At 36.3% G+C, this 27,472-nt stretch overlaps 1 protein-coding gene across 1 annotated transcript; it reads right to left on the reverse strand.

Moving 5' to 3' along the window:
• Positions 1-13,098: 13,098 nt before the first annotated feature.
• Positions 13,099-14,045, reverse strand: LOC143630647 (dof zinc finger protein DOF3.7-like). The gene is made up of 2 exons (XM_077099612.1): positions 14,002-14,045; positions 13,099-13,807 (listed from the first exon to the last, which is right to left on the reverse strand). The coding sequence occupies exons 1-2, from the start codon at positions 14,023-14,025 to the stop codon at positions 13,157-13,159; spliced, it is 675 nt and encodes a 224-aa protein (XP_076955727.1). The 5' UTR covers positions 14,026-14,045; the 3' UTR covers positions 13,099-13,156.
• Positions 14,046-27,472: the final 13,427 nt, after the last annotated feature.

Here is a 27,472-nt window from a genome sequence, read left to right on the forward strand (position 1 = left end):
ATTGTTAGGATGTATAAAACTTTAAAACTTATGTTTTAATGAATCAAACTTTTTAATTCTTGCTGTTGTATACTTATTATATCTATCAAATAATTTTTGAAGGAAGGCTAATACAATATGTTAGTTTTTTTTATAAAAATTATTATACTTTAGCCATCAAACACATGTTATGTTAAAATGATCACAATTATATTTTTAATTTTTAAGAATAACATGAATGTGCTTTATCATTTTCCTTAATTATATTGATACATGTCAAAAAGAGTTTGTCCTGTACTCCTATTCAGTCATTGTTTATATTTACTGATATTTATTAACTACCAAATTTTTGGTTTATTTTCTTTTTAAATTCAACCCTAACTTTCTTTTAAATTTGAGATAAGGAACAATTTCTTTTTTTTCTTTTTACCACAAAACATATTAGTATTTTTCTATTGATTAAAAAGTATATGGCTACTCAAAGGGCCGTCTGGGATGGGGAGGCATGGAAGTCGACCATCTTAGGCTCGATCATCTTAGAGGCATGGAAATTTTTCTCTAGAAAAAGTTATATATATTTAAAAAAAAAACTGTATTAGGCTTATTAAAAAATGTTGTTAAACAATACCCAATACATCAGACCCAAAATCCAAATCATATACAATACTCGGTTACTTTTTACATTTGAGTTACCGAATTTATATTTTACTTAAAGTCCGAATTTATTCTCGTTTTTGACTCAAATTTTTTAACTATTTCAAAGAGAGCTTGGCTACTCATATTTTAGTTTTAGGTAAAGGGAATGTTAGCACATGTCATCATCCAATCTTCTTGCAAAACAAGTGGACACACTTTATATTAAACTTAAATACATGGATATTGTTGGTGGCAAGTGTTGCATACTTTAAATTATAAATACTAATTTATTTTTGTTGTTTGTTTAATTTGGGGATGGCCTAAGTCCTAAGTTAGGTCACAAGTATTATTTTTGGAAGAAAGCAGTTCCACACTGTTTTTATTATTATCCAACTTATATTCAAACTCGTGTTCTAGTTAGGTCATTGCAATGCTTATTATTTATTAAAGATTGATTTCTAAGAACCTATGAATGTATGCCAAGCTTTTGTTTCACATCGTAATAGGCTTATATTTAGCCTATATAATTTGCCATGTAATTAGCATTATGGTTAAGATCTTTATCAAAAGTTAGGAGATTGTATTTTGGATATTTATACCAAGTTAATGAGATTGGATCAATTGAGCACAAAATTACGATCTCCATCATGGTATCACGCCACCATCGTTCCTAACCCTAGCCACCACCGAATTTTTTTTTTCACCTTCTCCCTCGTCTCATCTCTTCATCCTTGCTTCTGATCCTTTATCACTCTCACATAACTATGGAATCCAACTTTCAACATCATGCATGGCCTTCTCAAAGCAATCAGTGGACGACCCAATCCCAAAACAATTTTCCACAATATTCCCAAACCCCACAATATCCAAACAATTGGCTCAACCTACCTTGCCAATACCCCACCACCTCTCCGCCCAGTAATGATAACAACAGCAACCCCGGAGCCGGTCTTCTCGGTTCTCGTCCCAATCAAGCTTATGCAGCGGCGTATACACCCGCCAACATTGAACAAGCTCTTTATAACATGTCGTTGAACCCGTCTGATCAATGGCACATGGATACCGGTGCAACGTCACACATGACCAACAACCCAGGTTATTTTGAGTCTGTTCTTAATACCGGCATTTTACATAATATTATTGTTGGAAATGGCACAACTATCCCGGTAACCGGACAAGGCAACCAATACCTACCACCACCTTACGCACCACTTAAATTAAACAATGTCCTTTATGCCCCAAAACTAATTAACAATCTTATTTCTGTTCGTCGCTTAACTGTTGACAATTGGGTTTCAATCGAATTCGATCCTTTTGGTTTTCTTGTGAAGGATTTTGAGATCCGGATCCCTATCCTTCGATGCAACAGCAGCGGTGATCTCTATCCCTTGCTTCCACCAGATTCCACACACCACACCTCTCCTTCCACCTTTGCTGCAATTTCTCATCAACTTTGGCATCAACGACTCGGTCATCCCGGGCCAACGATATTACAATCTTTAAAACATTCAAATATTATTTCTTTTAATAAATTGACTAGAATATTTGCCAATCTTGTATTTTGGGAAAAAGTGTTAAATTGCCATTTATGCCGTCTAATACTTTTATCACTTCACCCTTTGATATAATACATAGTGACTTGTGGACATCACCAATTGTTAGCACCGGTGGTCATCGATATTATGTACTTTTCTTAGATGACCAAACAGACTTCCTTTGGACATTCCCACTTGCCAAAAAGTCTAATGTTTCTATTTTTAACACTTTCTCTAAACAAATTGAAACACAATTCGAGAGAAAAATAAAAATGTTTCAATGTGATAACGGGACCGAATATATCAATTCCTCATTTAAACAGTTTTGTGACCAAAATGGTATGATTCTTCGTCTTTCATGCCCACATACATCTTCTCAAAATGGGAAAACGGAACGAAAAATCCGCTCAATTAATAATATTATTCGAACCCTTCTAGCTCATGCTTCTTTACCACATACCTTTTGGCACTATGCCTTAGACTTGGCCACATATCTACTTAATATTCTTCATAGCAAACTTCACAAATTTAAAACCCCCACCGAACTCCTCTATCATAGATACCCCGCCTATGATCACCTTCGGGTCTTCGGCTCTCTCTGTTACCCTCTCCACCCATCCACTCTTACACACAAACTTGCCTATCGATCTAATCCATGTGTTTTTATAGGCTACCCGACTAACCATCGCAGGTACAAGTGCCTTGATCTTAAAACCCATCAAATCATTATTTCTCGCCATGTTGTCTTTGACGAGACGATATTCCCATTTTCCCACCAAGTTTCAACTACACCTTCCGCCTCCTCTTCTTCATATGAATTCCTATCCACACCTCCACATCCACACCTTTGGAATTATATTGACCCAAATCCTCTCTCCAACCAAACAAAAATAATCACCTCACCTCTCCCCACTGTTCATACGCCACAACCCCACCCACAATCTACACCTCCTCCTCAAGCTACTTTGGACCACTCCTTCCACAACCCACCTTCCGGCTCCACCTCACCCACTTCTATGACCCAACTCACTCACACACCACAACCTAATATAGCCCACTCTACACAATTCCAAACCACTCCAGATTCTCCATCAAACAATTTTGATTCCCAACCTACACTTCATTCTACTCAGCAACAAACACAACAATCTCAAATTCCCAACCCAGTAACCAATCTATCCCCCCTTAACCGTACCATGCGAACACGTGGTATGGACGGCATAATAAAACCAAAGAAATTGTTTAATCTTACCGCAACCACCATTGCACCCATTCCCAAAAACCCCGCTTTTGCCTTGTCCATACCGGAATGGCACAGTGCCATGACCAATGAGTATAATGCCCTTATTAAAAATGATACTTGGGAACTCGTGCCACGACACCCGCAAATGAATGTGATTCGAAGTTTGTGGTTATTTAAACATAAGTTTCGTTCGGATGGTAGCCTTGAACGCTACAAAGCTCGTTTAGTTTGTGATGGGCGTTCTCAACAGGTTGGTATAGATTGCGGGGAAACATTTAGTCCGGTCGTTAAACCGGCTACAATTCGAACAATTTTATCTATTGCTTTATCAAGATCATGGCATGTACATCAACTAGACGTTACTAATGCTTTTTTACATGGGACTCTAAATGAAACCGTGTACATGTACCAACCAATGGGTTTTCGAAACAAAGAATATCCAAATCATGTGTGTCGGTTGAAGAAATCACTCTACGGGTTAAAACAGGCACCAAGGGCTTGGTATCAAAGATTTACAGATATTGTGTTAAAATTGGGCTTTCGTCAAAGTGGGTGTGATAATTCTTTATTTATTCTACATCAGGGATCCGATTCGGCCTATCTTCTTCTATATGTTGACGACATTCTTCTCACAGCTTCGCATTTAGCTACCGAATTTGCAATGAAAGACCTTGGGCAACTTAGCTACTTTCTTGGAATATCCGTTACTCGCAAAGGTGACACTATGTTTCTCTCTCAGAGTGCTTACGCTCACGACATAGTTAAACGAGCCGGCATGCAATCATGCAAGCATGTTGCTACCCCTGTGGATACTAATGGTAAACTGAGCGCTGTCTCCGGCTCCCCGTTTGATGATCCAAAACTTTATCGCAGTCTCACAGGGGCATTACAATACCTAACGTTTACTCGACCCGACATTAGTTATGCAGTCCAACAGCTTTGTATGCATATGCATGCCCCCATGACAACCCACTGGGATGCTCTCAAACGCATAATCCGCTAAGTGAAGGGAACTATAGATCTTGGTCTCACATTGGGTCAAACGGTTAACCCGTTATTGCTCGCTTACATCGACGCCGATTGGGCCGGGTGTCCAGACACTCGACAGTCTACTTCGGGCTATTGTGTTTATTATGGATCGAACCTCATTTCATGGTCTTCGAAACGACAACCGACTATATCTCGATCTAGCGCCGAGGCAGAATACCGGGGTGCTGCTAATGTAGTCGCTGAAATATGTTGGCTTCGGAATCTCTTATTGGAACTTCATTGCCCGTTGTCTCGCGCGACACTTGTATATTGTGATAACGTTAGCGCCATTTACCTATCGGGTAATCTCGTATATGTAACATCCTAAAATTTATAATGTTAAATAAAGAAAGTTATGTTTAGTGATTTCGCGTTATAAATTATTTAATATCGAGTAAGGAGCGGATCATGGACTTGGATTAATTGAGATGGGTTAAATGAGAATGGGCCTTAGGTCCATGGGATTTAAGGGATATAAATATCCCCTAAAACCCCAAACCATCATTCATTTCATCTATTTTCTAACACTCCAAGACACACACCACACACCAAACACCGCTGGCCGGCCGAGGAGAGGAACGGACAGATCCGGGAGAGAGAGAGAGAGCGTTGGTTGTGATTAAACAAGTAAACGAGATCCCAACAAGCTCAAAAAGGTATGATTCTTGATCTTTGAAGTTTAAAGATCCAAGTTTTATAGTGTAGATACGACCGAAAATGGTTGGGAAACGTAGTGGGTGATGTCGAGCCAGAACAAGGGTGTTAAAATCGCCCAAAATGCTGGACAGAAATCAAAGCCGTGGCTGATCTGGGCAACTTCGCCTGCAACTGGGCAACTTCGCCTTCAAAGCGATAACTTCATCTTCAAAGCGATAACTTCGCCTGAGGCCAAGTTCGCCTAACTGGTAACTTCGCCTGAGGCCAAGTTCGCCTAATTGATAACTTCGCTTACGGTCAAGTTCGCCTAACTAGTAACTTCGCCTAAAGCCAAGTTCGCCTGATAACTTCGCCTAAAGCCAAGTTCGCCTGATAACTTCGCCTAAAGCCAAGTTCGCCTGATAACTTCGCCTAAAGCTAAGTTCGCCTAAGGTTTAACTTCGCTTAAAGTCAAGTTCGTTTAGAAAATAAATTAAAAATATAATGAAAAATGTGTTAAGACAGTTAAAGTCTAGAGTGCATAAACAAGCTAACCAAGATCGAACGAGCGCTAAAGGTATTTTCTTGACCTTTAAAGTTTACGTAGTATTGAACGTTTTTACTTAAAGGTCCAAGCTTTATAGTATATACGGGATATATATACGACCGAAAACGGTTAGGGAACGTAGTGGGTGATGTCGAACCATAACAAGGGTATTAAAATCGCCAAATTGCTTGATAAAAACCAAACCCGTAGCTGAACTGGGCAACTTCGCCTGCAAAAGCTTAACTTCGCCTTCAAAGCTTAACTTCGCCTTCAAAGCTTAACTTCGCCTACGGCCAAGTTCGCCTAACTAGTAACTTCGCCTAAGGCCAAGTTCGCCTAATTGATAACTTCGCCTACGGCCAAGTTCGCCTAACTGGTAACTTCGCTTAAGGCCAAGTTCGCCTAATTGATAACTTCGCCTACGGCTAAGTTCGCTTAAGGTTTAACTTCGCCTAAAGCTAAGTTCGCTTAAGGTTTAACTTCGCCTAAAGTTAAACTCGCTTAGAAAATAAATTAAAAACCTAATGAAAAATGTGTTAAGACAGTTAATGGAAATAAAATTTTTCCAAGCTGACCTGGCAGCTCGACCCCAGCCAGGGGCTCTGCCCCTTAGACCCTGCTAGGGGCTGCCGCCCCTAGACCCCGCTGCCAGGGGCGCTGCCCCCGGACCTCCGTTCGTTGTGGGTCATATAAAGATAGAAATACATTATGAGTAGTGATAGTTAATTGATATGTATACTTGTTATACAGTCAGCCGTGCACAACTGAAGAAAGCGATTACGATTAACGGTGAACGTAACCGTGTTCAGGTGAGTTTCTAGCCCCATTTATGTGTTATGTTTTCGGGGCTGTGTGCATACTCGATATGTTTGTTAATACGCTTATCCTAAGAGATAAGTGTATGCCTTATGTGAATGATGTGATATGTATGAATGATTGCTTGATGGTACGTGAACGATCTTCGGATATTGCACGTACTGTCAGGTTGTAACGCTAAGTATAAGGTAAGTATGATATGTATGCTTATGTGTATGAATGTGATAAAGTTAATAAAAGAATGAAAGGATGGTTGTATGGTAACAAAGAGGGAATCGAACCCTACTAATATTCAAGGAAAGAGGGACCAAGCCCTAATAATACTCTAGGAAAGAGGGTACCGAGCCCTAATAATACTCGAGGAAAGAGGGTACCGAGCCCTAATAATACTCGAGGAAGGAGGGTACCGAGCCCTAATAATACTCGAGGAAGGAGGGTACCGAACCCTAATAATACTCGAGGAATGTAGGGCGTAATGCTCTTTATAACGTAAGATATGAAAGTAAGTTAATACAAAAGAAAGTATGAAAGTAAGAAAGTATGAATGAAAGAATATAAGTTTATGTGTATTGTATATTGTACGATTAACTAGAACTCACTCAGCGTAGCTGACTTTTAGTATGCACGCAGGTGAGTAGGATGAGGCAGCTCGCTTGAGGAGACACGTGGCTTTGAACAAGAGTCTGGCATCTGAAGACTTATGATGTTTTAATTTTAATGCTTTAATGTTGAAAGACAAAGGATGTTTTGAGACAAGTTATGAATTATGTAATGTTTTATGAAAGTTTTATATTCCGCGTAAATGTTTTAATTAACTCTGATATTTAGAACTGTGTTTATGAGTAAATCCAACACGAAAGTAGGGCTACCGGTAACGGGGCCTTACAGTATAACACCAGCGTACGAAGCACATCGAGCTCGATATTCATTTTGTACGCGAACAAGTGCGGCGGGGACAAGTCCGTATTCTCCATGTTCCATCACCGTATCAAGTTGCCGATATCTTCACTAAAGGCCAACCGCGCATACTTTTTGAGGATTTCCGATCCAGTCTCAACATTCGGTCACCTCCGGTTTCGACTGCGGGGGTGTAATAGGCTTATATTTAGCCTATATAATTTGCCATGTAATTAGCATTATGGTTAAGATCTTTATCAAAAGTTAGGAGATTGTATTTTGGATATTCATATCAAGTTAATGAGATTGGATCAATTGAGCACAAAATTACGATCTCCATCACATCGGTTCGAGAATTACACTTGTCGTAAATTCAAGCAAGGTTTTGCCAACACTCGAATAGTGAATTTTGGAAATAGTGACTTAATATTTCATCAGTGTGCGATAAAACATGTTGAAATTAAAAAAGCTGATGTAAACGATGAGTTAGTGTTGAGATTGTGAGTGAATAATTTCAAGCATCATAGTGTTGAGACGGTGCTAAGTTGTCCTGCATATTGTAACTAGGAAGGTAAACGAACTGAATGTTCAGTGACCAGTTTGTGAACTGTTCGACGGGAAGTTAATTATGTTTGTTCATTTAATAAACGAACGAAATGAACAAAATATTTGTGTTCATTTTACTAAGCGAACGAACATGAACACATGTTTCGTCCGTTCATTTATGTTTACGTATGTTCATTACGTTAGTTTATCTTTGTTCAATTATGTTCGTGAACTGTTTGTTTAAATTTTAAATGAACGTACATAAATGTTCATTATTTAAACGGACGAACATGAACAGAAATATTTTTTTGATTAAGTGTTCGTGTGATGTTTTTTTAAAGTTATATGAACGAACACGAGCATGTCCTTGTTCGTTCAATTCGTTTACAGACCCAATTCCAATACACTCAAATTAATATAAGTTTTTCATAAATACGCTCAAATACCCATCGTAAGATCCAAAAACGTTTTTCGTAAGAACAACCGAAAAGTGATCGATTAACGATCAAGATATGTTTTATCATTGAATCAATGATTAACCGGATATATACAGAAGATTTCGAGATCATGTGATATGATTTCATGAATCAATTCTATGGCTACATGTATTTTTCACCCAAAATCGTCAGATTGCACTTGGCCTAAAATAAAAGAAATTTATTATAGTCATCGTGTCACATCAATAATATATTTTATATTACTTAATTGTTGGTACATGATGTTTGGTATGTAAAAACTAAAAAGTCATCGTTTCATTTGACATCTTTCATGATGAATTCAACTATTCAAGTGGCCTTTTTCCTGCATAACTCCTGTTTATAAGCTTTTTTAACCTTTATTTGTATTATTAATGGATTACTGACTAATCCGATTATTTATATTCCATGCTCAAGAATAAACCCATTGTAGATGAGCTTAAAAGTATATAATCTAACTAATAAAATATATATAAATATATGGAAAACTTTACATAATAGTATGCAAATTTTTCAAAGATTCCACTAAAATCACTCTAAAGTCTTTTCATGCAATTTTTATAGACGTATCTTTCTTGAGTAATTTTATATAAAGTTATTTTATAAAAAATAAAGAGTTGGACTCTAGCTTAGTTGAGCTCAGCTAAGGCTATGTGTACGTAACGGTCACCTGAAAACAATTTGACTGGCAGTCACTTATATCCCGTATATCTCAGTTGAATGTGTAACCATCACTTGACAAATGAGCTTTGACTACGGTTATTGTGTAATTTATTATTTTTTAATTTATGTTTTATTTTTTATTTTTTTTTCATTTCAAAGAAAATTAATTAAAACACCTCTCATTTAATTTGCAACGGTCTCACTATTTTTTGTTTTTAAGTGAAAACACTTTCAATTTCGTTTGCTACGGTCCACTCCTACTAATTCAATTTTTGATCTCAATGCTCCATAGCTATATCAACACACTCACCCATCACCCTGGTCACTTGGCTTTTGTCACTATAGAAGGGTTTGATGATGGCGTGATCAAGTGCCGCCTTGAATGGTCACTTGGTGGTCAAGCCTCATTACCCTAAGCTCGTTTACACTTCTAAATTCTAATATGCTAGGCAAAACAAAATTGAATTTATTTTATAAAAAAAGGAAAGAAAAATTGTATTGTAATAATCTCAATTTAAAGCAGTTGCCGATAATGATCCCGACTTTGAAAATAGTTGGCACTGGTCTCAACGTTCACAGTTTTTGTTTTCATTGGACCTCCGTTAAAAAAAAATTTAACGATGTTAAGTTTTTTCCAAATTTCAAATTGATGTATTAGGGCTTTTGATCGGAATGAGAATACGAATCGATTGTTAAAACTAATCTCAAATCGGCGCTTCAAACAGCTTGATTATTGTTAATTTTAAAATTAACACCGGAATTAAAGCATCTTTTAGTCATTTGGACCACCGTTTGGAGGTGAATTTTACATCAACTGATTCGTATCCTCATTCCGATCAAAAGCCCTAAAATATCAGTTTGAAATTTGGAAAAAAACTTAACGTCGTTAAATTTGTAACGAATGTCCAATGAAACCAAATAGTGTGAAAATTTTTGCCGGTATTAATATCATAGAAACATCCAAACGATTTACAATGAAGTGGCAGGTAAGCGGGCAACAAGCTGCGCCGCAACTGCACAATGAAGTGTGAAAATTGAGATAGTGACGAATATTTTTAAAGTTGAGATTATTATCGGTTAACTGCATTAAATTGATATTATTAAAATCCAATTTAGCAAAAAAAAAAGAATTATTTTCCTTACATGATAAATTTCTGTTTTAACTTTTAAAACTTAAATGAAAATGTTATTTTTCATGAGTATGTTTCTAAGATTTTTTACAAATACAAAGTTTATTTTATAAACCTATGTAGACATTTTTAAGGAATACAAGAATACCACAGTTGGGCTCTATGACGGCATCGTATATTTGAGGCTTAAAGCCCAAGACATGTCGGCCTACACTTTGACCTACAAATGTTGTCATCATACTTTTGATGAATGATCAAACATGATTAAGTTGGGTATTATAGACGTGTCATTTTGTACTTAATCCAAAAGTTTTAGTCAAATAAGGAATGATTGCATATCATGACTATAGGTCCAGAATATCTGTGTTAAATTAACAAAAATATTGGTCATTACTTACACATCGTTGAACATTATACGATCGTATGGAACTTATACGATCGTATAAGACATCAGAATATGTCAGCTTTTTGCAGCCTGTGGTTGGTTGTCCAGAAACATTTCATACGATAGTATAGCAACTATACGATCATATGACTTTTTTTCAACAACAACCAGCAACTTTAAATCTCTTATCAACTTTGGGTATACCTTTTTTGAGAAATTATAACTTTGAAGATGCATATGTTGACTATCAACGTAAACTGGCTGAGAAAAAAAACATTTCTCGTTCGTGTTTATATATCAAAACCGCTAGAATATTATATCACGTCCGAAATATTGTGTCGTATCAAATAATACATGCTAATATATATCACGTCCGGAATATTGTATCATGTCGTTGCGTAAAACGAGGGTAAGTATGTACGGAATATTATATCATATTTTCTTTAGCAACCACATCCGTATACTATCACAAATCTAAACACATCCGGCTCAAGCAATTCTGGCTAGTATGACTTCCGGTCAAACTCCGTATGGCTGCACACTCAATGTACTTTCGTTTTCTTTTGTCATGTGTGATTCCATACAATCGTATAACTCCTATACGATCGTATTTAGGGTGTGTGAGTTTTGTGAGATGGTGTACGAATATCATAACCATTAAAAATTGCCATAAAGATCTATACAGATCGTGATCAGACCCGTCTCCGAGATTCCACTTAGCCCATACAAGTACTAAAAATTGGTCCCTTGATTACAGTAATTTCTGATATTAGTAGACCTTTGAGGCAAAGGTATATGTAGATTGCATATCTTGTTGACTTGAAAGAATTAAAACGTAAAACATAGTACATAGTACATACAATGGTATGAATTAGGCTAAGGGGTGTGGGGGGCTCTAACGGGGGCGCGAGTGGGGGCTCCAGCCAATAATATTGTGACGTGTGGCAGAGAGAGAAACTGGATAAGATGGGTGTTGGAGCCCCTGGCCCTGGTGTGGAGGGGCGCGAGCAGGGGCTCCAGCGGATTTTTTTTTTATTTTTTTATAAATATATTCAAAAAACGTATTATTAAAAAAAACTCATAAATTATTAAAAAAAACACACATTAAAAAAAAGTTAGGAGACGGTTGTACGTTGTATGGTTGAAAGCCGGATGATTGTTGCGGCTCCGAATAAAACATCGGTTGGTCCGGTGACGACCATAAATCGTCAATATAATCTGAATCTAGGTTTGTGTACCAATTTCCAGCCATGTTTTTAAAAAAAGGTTTGGAAGATGGGTTGATTTTGGGTTTTTTTTGAAGTTGTGGTAATTATTTTATGTGATTTTGGGTGTGGTATGTGATATTGGGTGTGGTAAGGTTTATATAGAGGAAAAACTTTTTTTTTAATAAAATTAAAGAGCCCAACGGCTCTTTTCTTCATCCCAACGGCTCCTTCACGCATTCCCAAGCCACCTTTACGCCATTTTCCTCCCGCTACCGGCCTTGCGCCCGCCTTGGTTCCCGTGCTCGCGCCCCTCTCGCGCCTCGGTGGTGTGGTGCTCGCGCCCCGGGGCGCGAGCGGATGGGCTCTCGCGCCCCCGCTGAAGCCCCACACCCCTCAGCCTTATGATGATGATGATGATCAAAATTTCTTTTTGGTGGAACCAACCTTCATAATAAGTACATGAGATTCTCTAAATTCAAAAGTGTGACAATTTTCTCATCATTTTGTCTCTGCACACCTCCTCAACGTTCACATGTATATATCTAGTTCATGTTATTCAACTTGTGCACGTGTTGTGTATCAGTCTATGTGACCTTGGCCAACTCGGGACGGTCGCCTATCATGTTAAAGGGAACTGATGATGGGAAGATACGATTTAGGAAATGTTTAGTTAACACTAGAACGGGATATAAAAGTTTGTTCTTAAACCTTTTGAATCGATTAAACCTTTCAAACTGAAGCATTGACGATGGAACTGGACGTACACTATTTATTGGTTATATATATATATATATATATATATTATTTTATTTTATTAGTATGCAGTTATGTGCGTTATAATCATGAACCACTACATGCTGCTTTTGTAGGAAATTCTAACAATTTGTCATCAAATTGTAACTAAGAAACTATAAACGTGAATCACGATATTAAATATTTAAATGTGACGACTAAAAGATGGGATGCATTGATGCACTACGCGCTTTGCTTATTAAATGAAAATCAAGTGTAAATTCAAATTCGAGTTAAGATTACTGTCACTTTTCACGTATCTTTCACACTTCTACCGACCCGTGTTTGAATCGATTAATTAGGTTATATGTCATCATCATTAACTTTAGTAGGATTAATATATTGACCATATTGCTAATGTGTTAAATTACTTAAAAAGCTAGTAGATATGACAAAGCATAAAGAAAAAAAAAACTTACATGGCCTAAACAATGATGTAGAAACTAGAAACTAGAAACAAATAAGTACTTTAATTGTTTGAAAAAGATTGCTTATACCCATGAAACTCAACTTTGGACTCCATAAATACACACTAATGCCAGTTATGTAATTAATCACCCTCTAACCCTAAGCAAAACACTTGAAGAAATCCAACATGAGATTATATAATAAAACTACAATACATGTTAACTTAAAACTTAATTGTATAATGTTGATGAACCACCACCACCCATAGTTCCATTCCAATATCCACTTGAATTCCCATTCTCCCTTGACGAATGCGGTTGATTCAACGCTCCGAAAGGGAATATGATCCCCTCATTATCCTCTTGATCATTCCCTTGAAAGTTTCCATACTTGATTCCATTCCCTTGATAAGGGAAACCAATTGTTGGCTTGAAATCTTGTAGATTGAACCTTGTTTCATTAAACATTGTATTCGATTCCAAAGTTAAGGAAGACGATAAAAAGTTAACGTTTCGGTTTTCGACCTTTGGTAGCTTTAGGAATTGAGAGAAACCATGATGATATTCTTGTTGAGGTTGTCCATGGGTGGTGAAGTCTTGTGAAGTAAATTGTGGGAGATCAAGTGGTTTTGAGATGGATGGTGTAGACGATATCGGTCGCTTGTTCTTTCGTGAACCGCCACCCACCGGAACACTTCTAAGAGACCCTCCTTTGGTCCAATACCTCTTACATGCCTTACAAAAGTATCTTGGTTGAGTTAAGCTATAATTGTTGTAGTAACAAAACTTGGTATTGATTGAGTTGCATCTTGGACACTTAAGTGGTTGTTCATGTTGTGGCTTTGCTTTCTTTTCTAGTACTTGATTATCATTTCTAACATCCTAAAATATCAACAACAAACAAACAATCACTTTAATGGTCCCGAAAAAGGCGAAAAAGAAAGTAACTTGCTTTTGCTAGAAAAGAGTTGATTAACCGATACCCTTTTGAAAGTAAACTTGACTAAACGATCATCGGTTAACAAAACTATTTCATATCAAAGTTAAGTAGGCAAACAACAATACATAGAACTTACCTTTGGCCATTGAGCAGCATCCATGACTTGAATAAGCTAGGGGTGTTCTTTGAATAATAATAATGTGTGTGTGATATAAAGCAAGAGAGAATGTTATTGGAAATGCTTGTGTTTTGGCTTTATTTGGTGAGTAAGATTTGTATAATGAGTGGTGACAGAAACATGGGATTTTCTTTTTGACTTACTATTGTGAAATCAAACTATTCTAATGTTGCTTTTTGTTGGTGGGTACTTTGTTTATATTTGTTAGTGGAGGTAGAATTTCCAATTTTGAGCTATCATATTTGACCTCTAATGCAGTGGAGGAAAATGGTTGATTCATATTGCTCTTCCCATGTTTTCAATATAGGTTTTCTAGCCTAGTTATTCTTATTAATATTAGAAAAAAATTATGAAAATATTATTGAAAGTAATCTAATTGCATAAGTATATTTCAATACTATCATAAATATCTCAAAATTTGCTAGAACAAGTAAGATAAACACGTAAAAAGAAGTTTAGACATTTGACAAATATTTCACATATAGATTGGAATATAGTAAAAAGTTCATCACTTTTGTATGTTTCAAAACCTTTGTGATGATAAACTATTTATTATAAGTTAGATATATGAAATGATTTCGTACGGTGGCAATTTGGCAGTGTCTTTGTGACGTGTGTTGGTAACCACAATTACATATTTGAGTGTTGTAGAATGAAGTTTAATATAAGAGTAAAAAGTGGCAAAAGTTATTTTCATGAATTGTATCAATAGTCTTTAAGGCACGGTTACCCCTTATGCAAAACATCATGACTTTGGTCTTCTGAAAGGGCCTTAGGGCATATCACTCGTTCAGTACACGAGTCTCAAACTAGTATATCATATTTTTAATAGAATATTATTTTGTGTTAACTTCCACTCTATTTATATTTTCTTAGGCTATGCATAGTGGAGGAGCTATAAAATGGAGCGTTTTGCGTCGTGTGGTGCCCAGTCAGCAAATGATATGAATTTGTTTTTGGATTGTAATAGTGTAGGGGCTACAAATAGTACTAATATATATATATATATATATATATATATATATATATAACACATAACACACACATATGCATAAAATAATAATATATTTCCCCCCCTCCGGCGACAAAAACATCCCGCTCCCGCTCCAATTCGCCCCAAATTCGGCCGGAGGGCGGTGTGCTCCACAAAAATCGCCCCTTTTCACCCTCATCTCTCGCCCACTACGTTTGACTTTATAGAGAAATAAAATATAGAATAGAAATTTAAGTAAAGTGTATTTTTTAAAAGTGGTTTTTAGGAGATTTCAAGTTAAATGTGTAAACTCTAAATGTCCCCTTCCTATATTCATAAATACACACATTTATTTATTTACAAATGTTTTATAAAATATATAAGTAAAAATCAATTTTGAGTGTTGTTTTTGTCTTATTTTGAAGGAATATAATAGTTAGAAAAAGAAGATGGATAGAAGTGAGAGGCCGACAAAAGCAAGTGTGGTGGGGGATTGGGCATAATGGCGTGTGGACTAAATTGACACGGACACCCACCTGCCTTTCCTTTGCTTTATTTCAAATTAACACAACACCCTTCCAAATCCTCAAATCACTATGCATAATAATATTAATTCTGTCTTTTCATTTTTTATATTATTTACAATACCTTAAATCAAGGGTTGCAGTTTATAGGGATTAGAGTAGGGATGTAAACGAGATGAGTCGAGTCCAAGTCTCATATTAAAACTGTTTAGGTATCGAGCTCGAGCCTTGCATGAAAAATCGTTAACGTCGTTAAGGCTTGACCTAGTGTAAGTTTAGGTTTAACTCTTTCGAATCATCTATGTGTTAACTACACACTACATTGCCGAGCGCGGGCAGAGCTTTGACCCGTTTAAGGTATTGCAGTAGAGCTCAAACCGAGCTTACACTCGTTAAAGTTTTTCTCAAAAAATAAATATATAAATTATATTAGAAATAATAGACGAGCAAGCTTGAGCTTAAGAAAATAAGTTGGAAACGAGCCGAGCGCGAGCTTGTTCTCTTATAAGTCAAACGAGCCAAACTCGAGCCTAATCGAGCTAGGGCTCGACTCGTTTACATCCCTAGATTAAACCTATTAATAATTTACCCGTTAACAATTGGTTAGTTAATGTGACCTATTAGGGTTGAACCCCATCTGAGGGCAAAAACAATGTTCTCTAGTCGTGACGAAATCCCCTTCTTTTGGATACGATTGAAAATCTTTTTAGAACCTAACGAACAATTAGTAGTAGTAGACACATGATATTCTTGCGGGTAACACTCTTTAAAAATGCATAGTGAATTGCTGCTACGTTTCTAAAAAGAGTTCAGCGGGCCGTGCACAGTAACTCAACGACGTCGAAGAACGATAATTTTATTTTCAGTAGGATCGGTTTTGCCATTCAAAAGGGGGGTGGCGGCGCAACTTGTTGCCCGCTTACCTGCCTTTTTATTGTAATTGGATCCTTTTATGTGAAATGAAAATTAGGCCAATATATTACAAAAACAACTTCTAATTATAAAGATTTGAGCAAATTATATTAACGCCTTAAAAAAATGGTTTCAGATGCTATATAACGTATCAAAATCTATTTGGTGTTGTGTAACACCGGACCATCATACGTCTAACAGTGATTTCTCGTATGCATATCATACAAACTACAAAGAATTTTGACCGAACCCGTTTTCGATTGATGAAGTGCTCGCGTGAATATGGTGTGTGAGAAAAGCAAGTAAAACGTCCTTGTATGTGTAAATCATGGTGAAATCAAGTGGGTCCCACATCCGATCACAACAACCACATGATTCAACCTTCTTGGTCCGGTGTGATTAGTTTTGTCAAGGCATATTTGGCTGCAGAATAACATTCAACAAAACAGGAATCTTGTAAAATCAATATGTACACAGCAGACATATATTTTCTTCGTGTACAAAGGGTTATATCCATAGGAAGTGTAACAAGCCACCAAAATATTAAATATTGCTATAATTGTTTAAAATCATATACCATGTTATAATATCATGTATCATCTTTAGAAAACCTATAATAATAATATTAATTAAACTCAAACTAAAGATAACAAAAATATCCTATTTTATCATGTTATTTATAATAATATTTAAAGTATATAAAAGTTACCAATTTTAAAAATTGATGAACCATACTTAACCCTAAAAACATCAACAAGTGTGGTTAGTCTTTTTTGTTTTCCGACCCTATTTTACATAACTATTAATTATGTTTTTTTTCTAACAGCGATGACAATTCGGGCTTAGTGGCATACCTCTTCATAGCCCAAACATGTTCATACCTAATACGTGATTCCAACCGCCCATCGTTAGTTTGACGCTTAACTGCTCGAGGATGGCGGCAACCTGTTCCAGGAGGAAACTGACAACTCATAAAACCCTCTAACTTGCCTATGCATGAGAGCTCAATAACAACACTTTTAATGAAAACAAGATTTTTTTTTGTCCTGAAAATGATATTCGAACTTGTGACCACAGAGATTATAGAGTCTTATCCACTTCAGCTGATATCAACAGACCAATAGATGCTGACTTAATTATTATAAGTTATGATGTTGTCATCATATCTTTATTGTAATAGTTTGATCAATGGAACAAACTCCTTTCTACGAACAAGCAAACACTTTGGTCGTCTCATAAAATTATAAAAAGCTAAGCTTTGTGGTGAATATATAATTATTTACATCCACGGGTCAATCAATTTGATTATATAAATAAATATTTGGATCACTGTGAAATAAATTTATTTGATATATTTAGAGCTAAACTTTATGGTGAGTATTTATATCCACGTTCAATATTAAATAATAAATATTTGGATCAATGTGAAATAAATTTATTTGATAAAAATATAGATGGGAATCATGGGATTTTCCTATGTTGAAATCAGGATAAGGTTTGAAACCATTTACCAATTGTCGTACGATTTGTCGGGTTGGTTCTAGGTCTAGTCAACAGCAGGCTGACATGAAACAAAGTTTTGAAAGTTAAAACCAACTCCAACGTTTGGTTGATTGTGAGAGTTTTAGGAGAGTTAGGCTGAGGGGTATGGGGGGCTTTAATAGGGGCTTTAGTGGGGGCTCCAACCAATAATATTATGACGTGTGGCAGAGAGAGAAACTGGATAAGGGGGTTGTTGGAGCCCCCGTTGGAGCCCTGGCCCCTGGTGTGGAGGGGCTCCAACAGGGGCTCCAGCGAAAATTTTTTTTTTTATTTTTTTATAAATATATTCAAACAACGTATTATTAAAAAAACTCATAAATTATTAAAAAAACACACATTAATAAAAAAAACACATTAATATATAAAATTCAAATTACAAAAAAAAAACATACTAAAAATTAAACAAACAATAATACTTAATAATAACACTAATCTAATACAAGATCATCGGATCGCCTCGCCCACAAATGTTCAACCAACTCATGTCGAAGATTCCCGTGTATCTCACGGCTCTTGATATTTGCTATGTTATGAAGTCTTTGTTGATCACTGATTGTGGACGGTTGTGGCGGAATGTCACCTTGGTAGTTTTGGCAGATAGCTTTGCCCTCGTCTTAACGTCATGTTGTGTAGGATCAGACACGTGTAGACGACGTCCATTATCCTCTCCCGAGTCCAATAACGTATCGGGTTCGCCAGTACATAATATTGTTTTTTCAGAGCTCCAAAAGCTCTTTCAATATCTTTTCTAGCAGACTCTTGCTTCTTCGTAAAATACTCCCGTTTGTCGGCGATTGGATCTGTAAAAGCTTGAACTAACAAAGCCCATTCGTTGTAAATACCATCGACCAGATAGTACCCGTACTTGAAGAGTTCTCCATTTGCAACAAAAGATTGAGGTGGTTCAACCCCGTCGATAAGGTCGTTGATCAAATGTGACTGATCGATAACATTAAGGTCGTTATTTGACCCAACAACACCAAAAAAAGCATGCCAAAACCAAAGATCCTGTGACACCGCCGCCTCAAGTATAAGGGTCGGTCCTTCATGATCACCACGGTGGAACTGACCTCGCCAGGCCGTTGGACACATAGCCCATCCAACATGCGTACAATCGATGCTACCTAGCATCCCAGGAAAACCATGTTTTTCTGCGTGCACCTCATATATGCGTTGGATGTAATACATTGTAGGTTTACGCAGATATCTCCGAGAGTAAATCGATATGACTCCTACGTATATAAAATAATCTATAAACATATAATATATATTACAAAATGTAATAAATATTTAATAAAAACTAAAATTAATGTTTTTTACCTTGGCAGAAAAAATGAAGGGATTCACGTGTAACCCTTTTCGACATCTGTAAATACTCATCCAAAGCGTCCGACGAGATGCCGTACGCTAATTGACGGATAGCAGCCGTGCATTTTTGAAGAGAGGTAAAACCGGGGAGACCCCTAGCATCCTCCCTTTGTTGAAAAAAGGGATACCGTGCCTCTAAATCACTTGTTATACGCATGAACAATTGTCTGCTCATTCGGAAACGAGTTCGAAAATCCGACTCCTCGTATACCGGTTGAGGGCTAAAATAATGCCTAATCAAAGTATCGTTAGCACCCGATCGATCACGATCACGAGGTGGTGCTCTAACTCTCGGGACTCGAGGTTGATGTGCTTGATTTTGCAAGAGATCCACCACGGTTGCAGTCAAAACTCCCCCTACATGAAGAAGCAACTCATCCTCTTCGGAGGAGTCGGAATCAGACGAGTACCACGACATTTTTTTTGTGTTAGTTTTGAGAGGATTTTAGGAGGAAAGGTGTATAATTGTGAAATGAAGTATATTTTATAAAGGTATATATTTATAGTTTAAGAAAATATTTTTTTTTTAATTTAATCAAAACCATCAACGGCTCTTTTCCGACTTCCTATGCAACTTTACTCTCTCTTCTCCCGCTAACCCCATCACGCCTGCATGTTTTTTCGCGCTAGCGCCCCCGCTAGCGCCCCGGTGGTGTGGTGTTAGCGCCTGGGGGCGCGAGCGGAGGGGCTCTAGCGCCCCCGTTGAAGCCCCACACCCCTCAGCCTTAGAGCTAAGGTGTTTTAAGACTTTAAGGTTTCGTGATATCGGGTTTTGATAAAATAACCTTGTTTAATTACTAATTCCTGCTTAAAAATGATAATAAACCTGCCACTCTGCCAGGGTGGTTGGATTCGCTGATCAATTATAACAGTTCGATTTTATTGCTTGAAAATTTTGAAAATGTTATATGTTTTTAAATAATTTTGTTACTACAACAAAAGTTGTGTTAAGACGATAGTAAAGATAAATTTGGAAATAGGTTATTCGTTGAGCTTCGAAGAAGCTAAGAAAAAAAACATTGACGGTGGTAGGAAAAGACGAAGTGATAAAACACAATTGGTTGTAGGTGGTGGTAGCGATAGTGGTGGGCGGCGGTTGGTTGTGGTGGTAGGTGATGGTGGTTGGGGGTGGCAAGTAGTGTGGCGGTGTTGGGCACGGTGGCAGTTGCCGGGGGTGGTGTTAGTGGTTGGCGGTGGTGGCATGGTAATGACATAGCTCCATCGCCTGCTAACCATCATGCAAAATCAAGCAAAATTGAATAAAATTGTGAAAAGTTATTATTATTATTATTATTATTCTTTTTTGCAAATTAATATATAGGAAATTTGAGTAGATTAAGTTGATCCGTTAACTACTTATGAAAACTTAGAAGTTTTGAACCATAAGAATTTTAAGAATTGCTTCAAGGCCCACAAAAACACATATACGGCTACCCATTTGGTTGGGCCTACATTCTGATTGAAAGAAGGCTCTAAAAGTATGACCCAAAATCCCAAATGACAGAATGAAGTCGTACCAAACCAGTATTAGACTAGGTGGAAAAAACAAAAACCCGTTCCTGAACCGACCCGATACCAAACCCAAGCCAGTGGGTTTCACGGTAAGTGGGAATCCTAGCTTGGCAGGCGGAGTTGGATAGGGTCCCGGTCTTGACGTCTTTGATTGAAAGAAATATTAGGATTGATTCAGTGGACTGCCCGATGTGTGGCGTTATGGAGTAGACGGCCGAAACTTTATTTATTTCTTGTGGGTTAGCCCAAACGGTTTGGCAAACAATCATTATTTGGTGCAAAGCTCTCCATATCTATGCTTTTAATATTAAGGATATTCTTAAGCTTCATAAATACTCAAAATTCTCTAAGAGGAAGGCAATGTTTTTTCATGTTGTTTGTCTAGTCAAAGTGTGGTGTTTACGGAAGGCGCAAAACGACATGGTATGGCGATTACCGTGGATAGTGTAGCAAGTGACATTAAATGACTTAATTATCTTTGAGTTAAAAATAGATCAAGCATTGGAGTAGATTTAAATTGTAGTATGATAGCTTTTTTGGTGTTTGCTCCAGTTGTGATGTTGGACTAGTTTCTTGCTAGTCATGTTTGTCTTGTAATAGACGTGTTTTAATAATATTTGCTTTTATTAGCCGTTCAAAAAAAATATCCATTAGTTAATGCATCGGTTATGCGTCAAGTCAAATTATATATATATTAAAAATCATTTTTCGGTTTACTCACATAAGTAACTGTTCATTAATCTCTTGGTTATCCTTTTAACACGTCTACAAATCTGTTAACTGTATCTTATTTTGTCCTCTCTCAATACATCTCATCTTTGCTTCTCCGCCGCACTTGATTCTCTCAGACAGGTAAATCTCCTTCGCTGTCATCATCTTCCGCCGTGTCCCGACTGTCCGCCAGGCGTATGTAGACGACGGCAGACGGTTGCCACCACCAACATGCTCCTCTTATCGCCGCGCCATCACAGGGTCTTCGCTTTCCTCCGATTTCAACAATATCCGTCACCGACTTTCACTCCGTTGCACTTCACAGTTCTTTAATTGAAGGTAACAAATCCCTAATTGGATGTTTAGAACCTTCTAATTCAATGATTTTAAACACATGAATAGGGTTCCGATGGCCTTTTCTTCGTCCGGTAACCCTATGCTGGTGTTTTACCTGCGGCTTTAAGGCCTACTATGACTCGGTTAGGTTGACACGGGTAATGATAATCAAGTATCTGAGCGCCTATGATGATTATCGTATATTGTAAACTGGCTCCGATTCGATTTCCTTGGTGGTGATTAAGTCGAATTGCCATTTACCAACTGTCTTTCGTTGTTTTGCCGCAGCATTTGCGTCTTACGTTTAGTTGGTTTCTTTGATAAGGCTATGATGATAGTGTATCTGAGCCAATTTTGAACTGTTGGATGCGGTTGAAATATCGTTAACTGCTGGAATTTGACTGCACCAACATTTCAAATTTGGTAATTAACGACAACATATCCGAGCCTCTATAACCAGCAAACTTTAGGTTTGCTTTTGATTTCGTGTTCGGTTTTGTTATAATCTTTTATAACAACTAATTGCTAAATTAAATCTAATGTGAATTTGGATTTCTGTAGATTTGTTTGCTGAGTTATTGTTAACTGATCATTACCGGTCGTTGCCCATATTATGTAATATGGGCCCAATACATGTACATGTACAAACTGATGTTATTTGGGAATGTTAAATACTTTTTTTGTTTAATATGCTTGAATGTGCATGTTACAATTCAAGTAATAGTAGCAGTTTCATCATATAAAATACATGAATTAAAGTTTTAGTTATGTATTTGTTTAATAAGATTGAGAAATTTTGGTAGGGACTTTAAAGTCACAGTCATTTATCGTCTTAGTATCGATAAAATATCAACTATAAATTTAAATGTGTCAAGTAATTAAAACATTTTTATAACGCAGGAGGTTCTAACAAGTTATGCTCAAAATTTTATAGAATTCATGTACCTCCATTTGCAAACACAGTGCTTGCAGCCTTTTACTTGCGAACATGAGCCCGGAATGATATCGAGTGCTTGCAGCCTTTTACTTGCGAACATGAGCCCGGAATGATATCGATATGTACCAATGCCTAAAGCCATAGTACAATGATAAGCAATAGTTAAGGCGTAAATGGGCTGATGTGCGTAAGCACGTGACCATAGGCTATTGATTTTCTTATTTTTTTATTTTTTGGTGTACTACTATTATTGTGTATTGTTATTTTATGTTATTTTTTATTTCCTTTTAAGAGGTTTAGACTTTGCTTTGACATATGTGAATGGGTTATTGATGACCTGCTGACAAGATTATTCCTATGACATTGCTTTGCCACTTTTAACAAAGAAAAGTTAGCATTTCACATCTCTTTTATGCGCATCTAAATGCGGTCAAGATATGTTACTGGTAGTTTTTACTTTAATTTGTAGGCTTAACATTGAAGTTATTGGTCATAACGTGGATGGAGCCCGTGAAGAGAAAGGGGTTGTTGTTATTCATTCCATGAACAACATAGCAACAGAAATCAAACATTTTTGGCTGCAATAACTATATTATGCAACACTATGTTAATCTACTTTTTTAAAGTTGTTCCTAGCCCTCATCATAACGAAAGTCACAAAATATCTCAGATAAGGAAGGGGATAATTGAAGCCACGGGGCCATAATAAGCTATATGCATTATCTTTCTTTTGCCTTTGTCTTACCGAGAAAATATCCTGAACATCCACGACATGTAAACACACCAATACACCCGCGCGCAGCAATGGGCGGGTAAAAAACCTTGTTATTATTAAATCCTATTAAAACCCTTTAAAAGTTTGTGGCATCTGTATTAAATGCACCTAAAACGCAAATTACTCGATTCTCTCTCATATGGATGATCTATGTGAACCATTGAACTTGTTTTTTCACGGCAAATAACCAGATTTTCTTGCAAAAATATGTGGTAAAAAAAAAGGCCATCAGTTTGCAATTAACCATATATATTCATATACCATATAAGAGTTCGTTTTACATTACGAGAGCTCAAGCTTTTTTTCTAAAGCTCTAGCTTTAACACGACTTGTTTCAAACTCTTTTTTTAAAGCTCGAATTCTGCTTGCTTGTGAAATATTAATTATTAATTAATTTATACACCTTTTATTAATTTTTATATATTTCGGGAAAAAAAAACTTAAACGAACCTAGGCTTGGTTCAACCTTGTGTGCAGTTACTTAAAACGAGCCAAAGCTCGGCTCAACTGTGTAGCGTGAAATTAATACATAGAATGATAGAAGTCCAAAAAATTAAAGCCTTAAACCCAGCTCGTTAAGGCTCCATGAACCTAAGCCATCCTCCATAAAATGCTCGAGCTCAAACTCAATAACTAAACAAACATTATTTAAGCCTCAGGCCAATAAGGCTTAGCTCGTTTCGAGCTTTTTATCAATCGATCTCGTACCTGTTTACAAGTCACAATGAGGTTGCATATTGTCTAGGTGTAAATGTTAAATCAACAAAACCCCCAATTTTTCACACTATAGTCTAAATTTTTTTTAACCGCCAACAAACATATAATGCATAGATACTCTATACGGGGTGACCCAATAGCAAAAGGCCACCGCCAGCTAGCCTAACTCAGCCGTACGGAACTCTTAAGAGCCTCTAAGTTATCTCCAGTTCCGGGAAAAACCCACCCGCCTGAAGGCCAACTGGTGGTAAAACCCGAACAGACTCATGATCAAACTAGATATCACAAAGATCACAGTCTTCCTTTGTTTAGCCAATGAGGACGTCCGGGTTTCACACCATAGGCTAAAGTTAATTAAACCATCCAAATCTTATAAACATAAACACAGTCATAATAATAATATCATAATAATAATAATAATAAAATCAGTTAACACAAACATAACAATTAACAACAATTAGTGAATTACTCATGGTTTGACTGGTCAACAAACATCACCGGTTTCGTAAGCATAAGCGGACGATCCTTAGCTTCTTCATCATCATAATCATCATCATCTCCATCAAACTCATCATGCGACGTGCTGAGGTTGATGCATGAACACCGTTCTAAAGAGGTGAAGAAGGCTGAAGCCACACTGTGTCCGATCCAATTAGCGACACGGTCGAGTTTGTCGCAAGATAATATGCCGCAGGCTTGGTGGTTTGATGACTCCATTTTGGGTTTTGGTTTGGGTTTTTACTAATTATGGAATGAATTGAGGGTTATGAGGTGGTTGTAGGAATGAATAAATGGATGGATTCTTTGCTTTTGGAGTGTAGATTCTGGAATGATACCTTGGTAGTGGCTTTATGTTTTGTTGGGCCCAAATGTCTTTTTTTTTCTTTCAAACTATGGCTTTCACGGTTAAGCCATCTTATTGTACGACTACGTCGCGCTCCGCCATCTCACTCAGGCCAACTATGTTGACATGATCGGGATCCACGCTGGCATCCGATTTTGGCTTGGCGTTCCCGGTAAAACCTAGTTGGCTCACCCTGGCCGAAGGCACGACAGGTTTTAATGCTCTGGTAAAATCCGGTCGGAATCAGGATTCGAACCCGGGACATCCGGGTCATCCATCATGTTCCTAGCCATTGGGACAAAGCCCGTTGGTTCAAATGTCTTGTTGGACAAATATATGTCGTTTTTCTTTTTTAATTTCATTTGTTTAAATTTTAGGGTATTTGAGTGAGTTTTTAAAAACTGTTTATTTGATTTTAAGGGGTTTTAAGTGAGCTTTCAGAAACTATTTATTTGATTTTTGAAAAGTTAAAGATATTTGGTAAGGTTGGAAAGCAAATAAGCAGTTTTAAGAAGTTCGGCTAAAACCCCATTATTAAAAGTGTCATGGTTTAAAAAATGCAAAGTTTAAGGTAGATTGAATGATTACTTTTTTTGGTTATCAAATGACAATAATGCACTTGAAATTTGGGTCCATCAATATTATTTATTAATGCTATTTGATTTTAAAAAGTTAAAGATGTTTAGTATGCTTGGAAAGCAAATAAGCGGTTTTAAGAAGTTCGGCTAAAACCCCATTATTAAAAGTGTAATGGTTTGAAAAACACAAAGTTTAAGGTAAATTGAATGATTGTTTTTTTTGCTTACCAAATAACAATAATGCACTTGAAATTTGGGTCCGTCAATATTGTTTATTAATGTTGGTTGTGTGTGTTTAAGGATAAACTTGAAAATTGACTAATAAATTTTGAAAATGAACATTTTTAAGTGAATAAATAAAAAATAAAATATAGAAATTTTTAATGTGACCGAGAGAGTAATCAATTTTATGTGTACTAAGAAAAAAAATGAATTTTAGGAGAGAAAAGAAAGTGAGGGAAATGAAAAGCTATTATATAATTTTGTGATATCGAGTTTGGGAAATAAAAAAGGAAAATAAGTTAAAAAGAATTTTGATGGAAATAAGGAATGGATTATACTTTCTCTCTCTAGATACGTCCATTTTGGAAGAAAAGTTAGGATGAAAAGATATTAAAAGTTTTCATTTATTTTCTTTCACTTAAAAACTCATTATTATTTTTCACTTTAATTACAAATCATTTCTTTGCCTTTGTTAAATGAGGCTCGAATACGCAAAGGTAAAGAGAGGCTTTATTTATTAACTTTTTTCTATTACAATAGTGGACCAGTAGTGGTAGATTAACATACAAAGGATGAAGTAATATAGTTGTGTACAAAAATAAAAAAGTTATGCATAAGGTCAAATAATTACGCAATGTATACAACTAATAAAAATAACTTATAAAGATAATTACACTACATATGTCTTTAGTTAAGCAACATGTATTTAGTCATTGGTAAAATTTATCCTTACAGTTCTTTGTTTTATTGAATATAAGGTTACAAAATTTAAAAAGTGTAAAGGGGTTTTGAGTGAGCTTTTAGAAACTTCTTATTTGATTTTTTAAAAGTTAAAGATGTTTAGTAACCTTGGAAAGCAAATAAGCGGTTTTAAAAAGTTCGGCTACCCCCCCCCCCCCCCCCCTCTTAAAAGTGTAATGGTTTGAAAAACACAAAGTTTAAGATAGATTAAATGATTATTTTTTTTTTATTACCAAATGGCAATATTGCACTTGAAATTTGTGTCCATCAATATTATTTATTAATGCTAGTTGTGTGTGTTTAAAGGTAAACTTAAAAATTGGCTAATAAATTTTGAAAGTGAATATTTTAAAGGGACAAATGAAAAATAAAATATGAAAACTTTTAATGGACCGGAGCGATCGAGGGAGTAATCAATTTAACGTGTACGATCTGTTTTCGAGATTATTAAACGAGGGGAAAAAATGAAATTTAGGAGAGAAGAAAATGAGGTAAATTAAAAGATATTATTTAATTTCGTGATCTTGAATTCGGAAAATAAAAAAAGGAAAATAAGTTAAAGAATTTTGAAGGAAATTAAGAATGGATTTTACTCTCTACGTACGTCCATGTTAGAAGAAAAGTTATGATGAAAAGATACTAAAAGTTTTCATCTATTTCTTTTCATTTTCTTTCATTAAAAAATTCAAAAACACCTTTCTTTCGTATCATTTATTTGCCTTTCTTAAATGAGACTC

The sequence above is a fragment of the Bidens hawaiensis genome, unplaced genomic scaffold (genome assembly GCF_021521415.1).
Source record: "Bidens hawaiensis isolate Kalapana, Puna unplaced genomic scaffold, B.hawaiensis_p1.1 tig00005780_1, whole genome shotgun sequence".
Classification (NCBI taxonomy): Eukaryota; Viridiplantae; Streptophyta; class Magnoliopsida; order Asterales; family Asteraceae; genus Bidens; species Bidens hawaiensis.